Source organism: Nicotiana attenuata, chromosome 1 (genome assembly GCF_001879085.1).
Source record: "Nicotiana attenuata strain UT chromosome 1, NIATTr2, whole genome shotgun sequence".
Classification (NCBI taxonomy): Eukaryota; Viridiplantae; Streptophyta; class Magnoliopsida; order Solanales; family Solanaceae; genus Nicotiana; species Nicotiana attenuata.
The window spans coordinates 27,002,163-27,013,313 of NC_031989.1; the positions used below are offsets into that span (position 1 = coordinate 27,002,163).

At 37.1% G+C, this 11,151-nt stretch overlaps 1 protein-coding gene and 1 long non-coding RNA gene across 2 annotated transcripts; both read right to left on the bottom strand.

Moving 5' to 3' along the window:
• On the bottom strand, positions 561-4,997 carry LOC109223206. Its single transcript, XR_002067538.1, has 2 exons — positions 4,785-4,997; positions 561-997 (listed from the first exon to the last, which is right to left on the bottom strand). It is a non-coding gene; the product is annotated as an uncharacterized LOC109223206 (long non-coding RNA).
• LOC109223213 (NADPH-dependent pterin aldehyde reductase) lies at positions 6,744-10,216 on the bottom strand. Its single transcript, XM_019387433.1, has 3 exons — positions 9,909-10,216; positions 8,502-8,571; positions 6,744-6,958 (listed from the first exon to the last, which is right to left on the bottom strand). Exons 1-3 carry the CDS (start codon positions 10,161-10,163, stop codon positions 6,759-6,761), a joined length of 525 nt encoding a protein of 174 aa, XP_019242978.1. The 5' UTR covers positions 10,164-10,216; the 3' UTR covers positions 6,744-6,758.

The following is an 11,151-nucleotide window of genomic DNA, read 5'->3' on the forward strand; positions in this document are numbered from 1 at the left end:
CAACAAAAATGAATTCCTCTAATGTGCAATTCACCGCGACCTATCACATTATATTCAAATGAGTTGAATGACTGCTTTCAGACATAGTATAGATGACGCAAAATAGCAAAAATGATACACTCTTGTGGCCTGGCCCTTCCCCGGACCCCGCACATAGCGGGAACTTAGTGCACCGGGCTGCCCTAAAATAGCAAAAATGAATGAAATCCCAAGATGTTGTGCCTTCTGGTGAATTATTTTGGATATCAATGCCTAGACCGTGGTTTATAGTACATTCACCTACTAGTAGGATATTTACTTAAGTTGTACAAAATTGAAGTGGTTGAGTTTGCCTTTAGAAACTTCAGTGAGCCATTAATCTTAGGAAGTGTATGATTAAGATTTCCAAGAATAGAAGATAGTTGATATTAGTTCCCCAATTCAGTAAAAGAAAAGTCGACTGAACCTAGGACACAGACCTAATATTTGGACTTCTAAATAACAAATGCAAGGTATTAAGACTCTTTGTACTTTGTAGTGTGAAATATAACATGATTGAAGCATCACTCTACACCAGGAAATAGCTGAAACAGTAGTTAGGGGAGCCTTGAACTTTTGTTTATGATCCTTGTATTAATCAACTCTTGTAAGCATATATTTGCACAAAAGAAATATGATGCACAATGGGGAACAGTTGCCCTGAGCTGTTTACTTCTACTTCCAATTCACTAGCCGTGCCAACTTAACAGCAAACTCGTCGTATTTTGAGGCATAACCTACTGGACACTCAAAAAGAGCATCCAAGACTGCCACACATAGTAACAATGCAATAAAAGATGTTTGCTAGATTCCTGAGATCTTTCACAAAAGACATCTGCTGCATAAGGAGAAGCACCTTCTCTGCAAAGCTTCCTGCACAAGACATGCACGGTGCGTAGCCAGCCATCCAAAACATGCAGCTCTAGAAGGAGCTCTTGATTTCCATAGCATTTCCTAGGCCACTAAACCTCCGTTTCCCCTGATTGTTTCAATAACAGATGATTAGTAGCATAGCTGGGAGAATTTCCCAATCATTAACAATTACCTGCCACCCTGAATTCGAATAGCAATCTGCAAATAAAAAATTCCTAGTTGTAGTCAAGCTAGTAGGAAATCTTTCCTTCAACCTGCCATCATCCAACCACATATCAGTCCAAAATTTAATTTTAACACCACTTCCAACTATTAGGATGATAGACTGCTGAAATTCATTCCATAATCCGCATATTTGGTTCCAAATTGCTAATGCGTTAGGTATTAACACAGGATAGGGGCATCAATTTCATATTTGACGTTAACCACCTCCTTCCATAACTCCCAACCATTACCCTTTAACATTCATAACCACTTCAAGAGCTTGTTATGCATCTTTAGATTTTTAACCCCCGTCCCCCTCCTTTTTCCTCCACCAGTACTGTTTGCCATTTCACCATATGAAAATTTTCTCCTATCACCACTTCCTTCCCAAAAAAGTTTGCTCCTTAAAGAATGTATCCTCGTTTCAACTTTATTGGGAATCGGAACAACCGACTCAGATAAGTCGGTATCCCATCCAAAACACTACTCACCGGTGGAAGTCTACCACCAAAAGATTGAAACTGTTTCTTCCAACCTGCCAGCTTCCTAACACATTTATCAATCACACCTTGCCACACACCTCTGATTATTATATTTGGCCCTAAAGGAAGCCCCAGATAAACCGACATATAAACATCAATTTCACAACCCATAATACTTGCCAAATCCATGATGCAGTCATTGGCATTGATAGAATTAATACAGACAAACCATTCAAGAATTGCTATAAGAATATAAGAAACAGAATTGAAAAGAAAACTGTAATTGCTAAACAAGCTATATAGTTTTTAAAATGAACTGAACACTAAAAAGTAACAGGCAAAGCCATTCACTACACAATCACTACAAAACAAGCTATATAGTTTTTAAAATGAACTGAACACTAAAAAGTAACAGGCAAAGCCATTCACTACACAATCACTACAAAACAAGCTATATAGTTTTTAAAATGAACTGAACACTAAAAAGTAACAGGCAAAGCCATTCACTACACAATCATATCGATACCTCATTTCTCACAGCATATTGATTTCAAGACAGGTAATGGAAGGAAGATTTCCTGGCAAGATAAATGGTTGGGTCATCTACCTCTCATAGAACTTTTCCCTGTAATATACACATTGGTACTCGACAATAATTCACTGTAGCACAATGCTGGGAAGATAATAGCTGGAATATAAAACTCAGAAGAGACATTAATGACTGGGAGCTAAAAAGGTATCTGAATTCTTCAGTATACTACCTACATCGGTAAGCCTAACCAGTAATGAAGACCGTTTGATATGGAGAGGACACAGCAAAGGGGTTTATACTGTCAAGACATGTTACAACATTTTAATGAAAGAAGTAAATCAGTTTTTTACTGGTCCCTGGAAGCAAATCTGGAAGTCGAAAGCTCCTATGAAAGTTAGTTGATTTGAATGGTTGGTAGCTAAGAAGGCCTGTTTAACTCAGGACAACTTACAAAGAAGGGGATTCCAATTAGTTAACGGGTGCTACATGTGTAAAGAGGAGACAGAAACTATCAACCATCTATTCTTACACTGCAGAGCTACCACACAATTGTGGCAATTATTTTTGAACATTGTGGGAATTAAATGGGTGATGCCAAACACTACTGCTGAGTTACTGCCATGCTGGAATAGAAAAGGAATGTCAAAGCAAAAGAAGAAGGATTGGAATACAATACCAGTAGCTATTTGGTGGTGTATATGGAAAGAAAGGAATAGGAGATGCTTTGAAGGACAGGAGAATTCATTCTTGAAGATCAAATCAGACTGCATCTTGTTGATATCTTTTTGGTGTAAACAGAATTGGATAGATGATAGTGAAACCCTACTAGAATTCATAGTCTTTTGTATAGACATAGAGGATTTTCTTTTCGTTTTTTGCTGTTTTCTGGGATGTAACCACAGCACTCTCTTAGTGCTGATATTTTTATATCTATAATACCTTACCATTTCAAAAAAAAAATATGGTGTCACCTGTGAATATGTAATCAGGCCACAACAATTTTGTCCAGACTCGAACCCCCAGAAGTGATTTAAGCTAGTTGGAAATCTAAATAAATTAGCTTTTTCATCACCCATTTAAATTATTAATCTGGTGATGAATCACATGCATGAAGTTCCTTCCTCATTAACTTCCAAATTTTGTAGTGCCAGTTTAAAAGTTCACATTTGAGACCCACAAATAATGCAACTTAGGTTCTTAAATGCTCAAAGGATCAATGTTTGAGTTCCATGGTCACCACAAATCATCTAGGGCAAATGTTCTCAACAGTCACCAACTTTACATAGCAAAATGAAGCTCATCAAGCATATTGACTTTTTGCATATTTTGAAATCCCTTAGTTATTAGGAAAAGATCCAAGAATTTATGACGTGGAACTCTAGAGACGTAAAATATGAGATCCGATGCACAGCTGGCGTACAAGAACCAATATTTTTGCACATCATCAGCAATATGATTAACAGATTAGAGTAATTAAAGGAATTACACTGGAAGCAAGAAATACTAAGGAATTAAAGGAACAAAGGAAGCATAACCAGAAGGGGATGAGAAGCCAGAGATACAGAAATAAAAAGGGGGTGAGAAGACAGACTCGGAGAAGGGGAAAGGAACTTCACAATGCAACGTCTGCTTTATTTTACTAACCTACTGTTATTTAAACATTCTCCAACCCGGGTCCAACACATAACTTGCTAAATTTTCCAATACCTCCTCCAAGATGTTATTTCCATTCATAACACAATCACATCTTGCCACACCCCCTGATTACTATATTTGGCCCCTAAAGGAAGCCCCATATAAACCGAGGGATAAACATCAATTTCACAACCCATAATACTTGCCAAATCCATGATGCAGTCACTAGCATTCAAGAAATGCTATAAAATATATTAAAAAAAACAGAATTGAAAAGAAAACTTTTAAGCACGAAACAAGCTATAGAAAGGTTTTGAATGAACTGAACTGTAAAAGGTAACAGATAAAGCTAGTCATTGCAAAATCACTACAAAGTACTAACGGATACTAGATAGTTGGCTAACTACACACAAAGCACTAAATACTAGTCAATTGGCTAACTAAACAGTCACTAAACACAATAACTACTTACAGCTACTAGTCAAGTCAACTACACACTGAAGTTACGAAGCAGTTTACTTGGCTGGGTTCTTCATTAGCTCACTTGGAGCAAAAAACTGCGTGGGAGACACCTGATAAAAAGGCGGCAACCACAAGAGATTTAAATGCGAATAAAACTATGAAGAACTGATAGTAAATAGGAACAGATGCAGAAATTGGCATTTGCGCCACCCTCTTCTCCATCATATCGAGATTCTCTCTGACCTTCTCCACTTTCTTCCTTGTATCAGCATTAATTTCCTGTTCCAGCCCGCTCAACTTAAGTATCTCAGCATTAATTTCATCCCCAAAAGCTGATAGCTTTTCAGCTAGATCTTTCACCTCAACTTCTTTCACAAATTTTATTTTCCTAAAGGCCAGATAGCAGCAAACAAAAGTCCCGCTTACTTGGACCAAACACTCACCACAGTAAAGTAAAATATGGGACATTTTAAAGCTTTGTTTGAAGTCAGGGAAAACACCAAAAGATAATTCATCGCAAAGAAAAGAGCAACGGCTTTTAGAGAGAATTTCAAAGGATTTAAAAGTTCACATTGTACCAGACTTTCGTCTTTGTTTAGAGATGACAGTTTGGCCGTCAAATTTTTTGATTCAGCTGTTACTTCTTCCACAACCTTCAGAACTTCAGCCATAGTGTTGGAGAGAGGAAGAGAGGGAGGGAAGGGGGCCTGCGTGGTGCACAATCGAGAAATTGAACGAAGAAAACCGTCGTTATATAAGGGAGGTAAGACCTAGGGTCAAAGCGACATAAATGTAAAGTAGAAACAGGATTCTAAAAATAATTAAACTCTGAATAACAAGCTAGTCCTCCATAATACTTGATTCGGAGCTTAAAATATTTATTTGACTTATATATTATATTACTAATAATAATAATAATTTAATAGGAGTAGTTGAAAGTTTAGTTTCTCATATCAAAGTTTAATATTTGAGTAATTCTGACCGTCCATTTTTCTTTAAATTATTTTATCTTCATGTTTTTTTTGTTATCAGAAATTTTCGGGGAAAAAAATGAACCTTTAACTTTAGGAGAGTAATCTTACGATTAAGGAGAACGAAGGTCGCTTCTTTTACACGACTACATCGAAAAGATTAGCGCATTCATGACTTAAACATCTCAAGTTAGCTTTTCTTTTTTTGTTTCTCAAGGATTGATTTTACTAATTTTTGTACAGAATTAACTCGTCTTTTTAAAAAAAATTGCAGAAATATCAGAAGTACAAGGTTTCAGACATTGATCACAGAAAAATTCGTCAAACAAATAGTTTGAAATGATCTTATCTAGTAATTAATTAATATGTGATTAGCAATGAAAACAAGAAAAATGCTCGGAAAATAGGACCTACTTTATCGAACAAATATACAAAATTTACATAAGCCTAAACTCCCTTCTGACTCTGTCTTAGTTGCTCAAAACATTCCAATTGTTTCAAATCTCCTAAACTCACAAAAACATAAGACAACTCTTGGGGGGTTTGGGGGAGACCGGGGGGGGGGGGGGGGGGGGTATGGTATCGTAATCGCTGGAGTTAAAAACTGGTAGTATCCGTCATTCTGCTGCNACTACCAACTTCCAAATTGCACAAAGCAAAGTGTGGCCAGAACATACCAGAGATAGCATGATGTAAAGTGGGAAATAAGGTGTCAGTGAAAGTTCCATTGGTTGAATGGTTTGGTTCAGATAAAAGGGTCAGGAATGTAAAAATAACGGTTTGGGTGTAGAACACTTGGGTCATTCAAGGTCCTGCGGTTGAGAGTCGGCTAGAAAGTCAAACAATTCTTGGCTAGTTCAAGGCAGCCAGTCAAAGCAACGCACAGCAATGGAAGGGCCACCCCCAGCAAGAATGCCGCAAGCTAACCACCATATTTTTAAACTGACAAGATTTTTCTTTGATTGAAACAGGGGCAGAAAATCTCGTTTGTTTCGGAGAAACCCTCCGTAAGGAAAGCAAGTGCCAGACAGACTCGCCAATAAGCTCCAGTACCCCCTTGGATAACAGGATTTAGTAAGTTTTGAGGACCTCACAAATGACAAGGTCTGACGAGAGGTCTACTTTTGGGAAATGTAATGTCACGACCCCAAATCCGGTCGTGATGGCGCCCAACACTAATGCTAGGCAAGCCCGACCATTCACTCTCTCAACCCGAGCATGAAGCTCAAAACCAATTAATTAAATACTTAAATCAACATCAATACTCATAGTTGAAATACTCAATTGATAACAATACGAAACTCTAACATAAACTGTAACTCCCAAAGACCTGGGGTCATGAGTCTAGAGCCTCTAACTAATACAGAGTCAAGAATCCTCAAAATAAGTATGTTCTAAAGTACGGAAATTGCAACCTGAAGTTCATCAAGCATGGTTCTTAGAATATTTTGAAATCCCTCAGTTATTAGGAAAAGATCCAAGATATTTATGACATGGAACTCCCTATGGACATAAAATAAGACCCGATGCACAGCTGGCATTCAAGAACCATCATTTTGTAAATCATCAGCAGAAACTGAGTTATACCTGTGCAGCGGCAGATCTTCCCCATGAAGAAGACATATTAATGATCACTCCTTGCTTCTTCTCAAGCATTAGGGGAATAAAGTGACGCAGAACATTTGCAGTTCCTTTTATGTTAGTATCAATCACAGAATCAAACTCCTCAGCTGGCACTTCCCAAAGTTTGTTGTTCCTATTAATAGTTCCTGCACTGTTCACTGAACAAGGTTCATATTTTAGGTTTGTTTGAATGTGAGATAACAAAGACCAGTGCAAACTATAGGGGTGTCAATTTAAAACCATAAAAGTGTAACCTGCCAATTCAGCAAACTTCAACAGGTTCGGTAAGTGGCAAAACCATTCAAGGATTAAATTAGGTTAACCAAAATTAACCCATTGAGAAGAATGGGTCAACTTGGGCTAGTTACCAGCCCATATAAACATGGAGCTGGGCACACTGTCACCCAAAAGAACAAGACAAACAAATGGTTTTTAAGAATGACAAAATTTTAACGTATTGCACAATGAAGCATTCTTAAGCTAATCAACTTTACAGCTATAAACTAGAAAAATATAAACAAATGGGAAAAAAATGTTGAGTTGGGCGGTTTGGATTATGAGCCGCTAGTCAACCCATCTTGATCCAACTCATTTTGACCCGAACAGACTTTGGGCAAATAGGATCCACTGACCCATTCATTGATTCAATCAATTTTTCTACCTATATCAACCCAACGTACCTATATGACACTCTTAGTTAAGAGTAAATATCCATCTGAACTTCCCACCTTTATTTTATTGCTACAAACTTACAGCCAATCTTGACCCAAAAAAAGATTTACAGCCAAATCACTCAATCAACTACATCTCCATCAGAATCTTGAAAGTGACCCTCATTCATTTATAAATTCTCAATTTATTACAAAACACGAACTTAGCTCCCCAGCAACTCGACTTGAGAGCTTATAATAATAACACAAATTTTTAAAGCATGTGTCAACAGACACATCAACTAGTGGTGCATGCATATACAGCTAGAAGCTGCAGGATTTAACTTTAAGTGCAGAAGTGTTCAGTATCATACTAAATAATGCACCGAATGCTAATGATGGCAAGAGAATGATGACACAATATGGCATAATACAGACTGATGAACAGCACAAAGCCTTCGGGTACACTGGGCAGTCTTGAAACAGCTCGGGAAATACAAATAGAGAATATAAGCCCCTTGTAAAATGAGAATCACTTGTTTTGCCCTCTTCTCTAAGTAGAAAGAACCAATATGCTCCCTTTATGCCGAGAAATTTGATTATCTTCAGAACAATTTTGCTATTCTTAAAGTAAAGATGTCATCAGGTGTTGCATAATCAAGCACAAAACATCAGATTCTCCGGTACCTAAATTTGTATGTATGTGAGGATTAATTCAGATCCTCAAGGACAAATAAACTTTCATCTATCACTGTGAAGATGTGACAGCAAACAGAGAAATAACAGCTTAAATAGGATTAATAAAAGAAACTTTCTCCAATTTTTAGTCGGACCATCGCAGAATGCTTTCACCTTCAAGATATTCTTCGTTTAAATTAGAAAACTCCCAAAGATCCAGGAAAAACTCATCTGAATTCTTAAATAAATAAGTCATTCAGTACGATTGCACTTCAATATTTGTAATGGGAGCAAATATATTAAGATCAATACATCTTTTTATAAAAAAGAATAGAAACTGTAAAGCAGCAGCAAGTTGTATATAACCAAATACCAATAATATCAGGAACACCCTTTTTCTCCATAACAGCACGTGCAAACTCTTCAACACTGCTATTTAGACTCTGAAATGCCAAGGAAGAAACAGAAACTATGTCAATGGATGCATGTAGGCTGATCAGCGATTTTGTGAAACAAATAATTAAACTATCAAAATATACACACAAACACAGATATATTCATTCTTGCAGTCAACCAATATGTTTATTCAGCACAATGACATTCAACTATGACAAACACCTGAGCTTTAAGTACGAGCGATATGGAAAGCAAGTAATTAGAAATATAAACAGGCTACAAAGTATTGATTGAGGAGGTGCAGAAAAGCTTGTACTTAACTTCAAACATGTACTCCATCTCTCCTTAACCAACAAGGGCTTTTAATCTTAGTCATAGTATCTTACAAACCATTCTTTTCTTTTTTGATATGTTGGGACACTTTCATCCCTCATTTATTTGGCAAAACTAGAGGATAGAAACACTAGATAAAAATTAAAAAAGAAATTTACATAGAAAGAGAAAATATAAAGGGTCTCTAGAGCTGAGCACACTCATAAAGCCCTTCCTCAATAATGGACATAAATTTTTTTAAGGAATTTCCGTATCTTCATTATACATCGGGTCATTCGTCATTTATATTCTTGTTCTCTTAGAAACTTGTCCCTATCTGTCCCACATCATTTTTGTCCAATCCTGGTTATAGCCCAGAAGTCAACCAATTTGTGTCATCAATTGAGCTTTGAGACTCAGTTTCTATCGAACTATATTCTCCATGAACTTTTCGTCGAATTAAATGAGTAACAGCAACACACTATTCCCCCTGAGAGAAATAGGCTTTTGCATTTTTCATGTCTTCCATTCAACTCATTCTACCAGTGTTCCACTCAATTCATCCTCATTGTTTATAAACTAACCACACCTCAGAATGGCCAAAACCCACTTCGACTCATGTATATTTCCTCTCCTTAGTCTCCAGCCCTTATTTTCAGCATATTCACTTGTGCATACTTTGGAACTCGGATTTATCCAACTATATTCCCCATGATGTCTTGCTCGGCTAAAGAAGTTAAAATAATGCAGCATTGAAGCTATTTTAGTATCCAGTTCAGAGAAAAAAACTTCTTCTGTCTTCTCAATCTTCTTCTATTCTTGGCTCCTCATTGCTTAAGCTAAACTACATGATGGATAATATAAAGTATAAACCCAACTCTAGATGAATAGACAATTACCAACTTGAATAAGCTCTATTGAATTATTTAACCAATTTTCCTAAGTGAACTAAACTGAAACAAAAAGAAATACTTAAGGTATACAAATGCAACTCCGTTGGAAGATTCTGGATGCAAATACAGTTCATGCAAAAAGGGCGACGCAAAGAGAAAAATGTGAAATTAGGGATTACCACGTCGACGTTCATGAGGAGGTGTTTGTTCTCAGAAGGAGGATTGGTAGCGGAGGCGAGATCGGGTTGAAGAGCATTGAGCTTGTCCTGGGAACGAGCGCAGCCGACGACGCAGTGGCCTCTCTTCGCCATTTCTAGAGCTAGGGCTTTGCCTAATCCTCGGCTCACGCCTGTAATTAACACCGTCCGAATCGCTCCTTCGGCTAATCGCATACTGGAAATTCCTGCCGTCGTCGGCATTGGCGTTAGTGTCATGTCTCAAACTAAGGAAAGCGGCAGAACTGAATTTAGTACTTTCCTTTCCCGGCTTATATAAAGTAGCACAAATAATACTTGGATAGAAATGTTTTACAAATAAATTATCTCAAATTAAAAATTATATCGGGTCTATCACAGAGAAAATAATAATCCTCCAATAAAGCAATAAAATAGACAATTTCAGAATTAATACAATATATCTAACCGTTAATAAAAAATAATATTACAATAACTAATATTAACATAATTAATTGATGATAGGCTATAATTGCGTATGTTAGTCGATTATTGCACTCTAATTTACTGCACTTTAGTTGAGTTTGCGCTTTAATAGCTAGTGTTTGGCACTAACAGTGTATTTTATGCCTTGTAGGAGTGATTCCGAGCTATATAGATGTTATGGAATGAATTCAAGTGATTTGGAGCTTTGAAGTCTGAGTAAAAGCCCAAGGAATTAAGCCGGGATCGTATTCGGGGATCAACGGATGATAGAGCAACAAAACGAAGAATCGAGTAGGCATATTGCGCAGTGTCTAGTAAAATGCACATAACTTTTTGCTCAATTAGCTGTGCCTATTTAGTATGTATTACTCGGGAGAGAGTGCATATTTAGGTAGTTGTTGAACAACATCACTCCCGACGTATGTGAGGAATCAATAACCAAGGGTTTAAAGGTAGGATTAGGGGTAACGAAACCTTGGGTGCGATCTAAGTGAGCTGTAATTAAAGCCAGCTAGCGTAACTCGTGAGAGTATGTCTAGTAAATTATCGTAATTACTCGGGAGAGAATTACAACACGCAGAGCGCTCATGATCGGTAGAGAATACTTAGGCGAAATTATAGAAGACATAGCGGGAAGGATTCCGACAATTGGGGAAATCATAACTCTAGACCTCTATCTTTAGTGTTAGTTTATTATTTTAATTTGTTAGTTAGTTGGTTAAACACAAGAGTCTTAATATCTATAAGTTAGGAATTGTTCAAG

Coding starts and splice junctions, on each gene's coding strand:
- LOC109223213 (XM_019387433.1), bottom strand. CDS start 10,163: ATGACACTAACGCCAATGCCGACGACGGCAGGAATTTCCAGTATGCGA. Junction 8,572..9,908: donor TCCTCATGAACGTCGACGTG/GTAATCCCTAAT, acceptor TTGGCATTTCAG/AGTCTAAATAGCAGTGTTGA. Junction 6,959..8,501: donor GGGTGTTCCTGATATTATTG/GTATTTGGTTAT, acceptor AACCTTGTTCAG/TGAACAGTGCAGGAACTATT.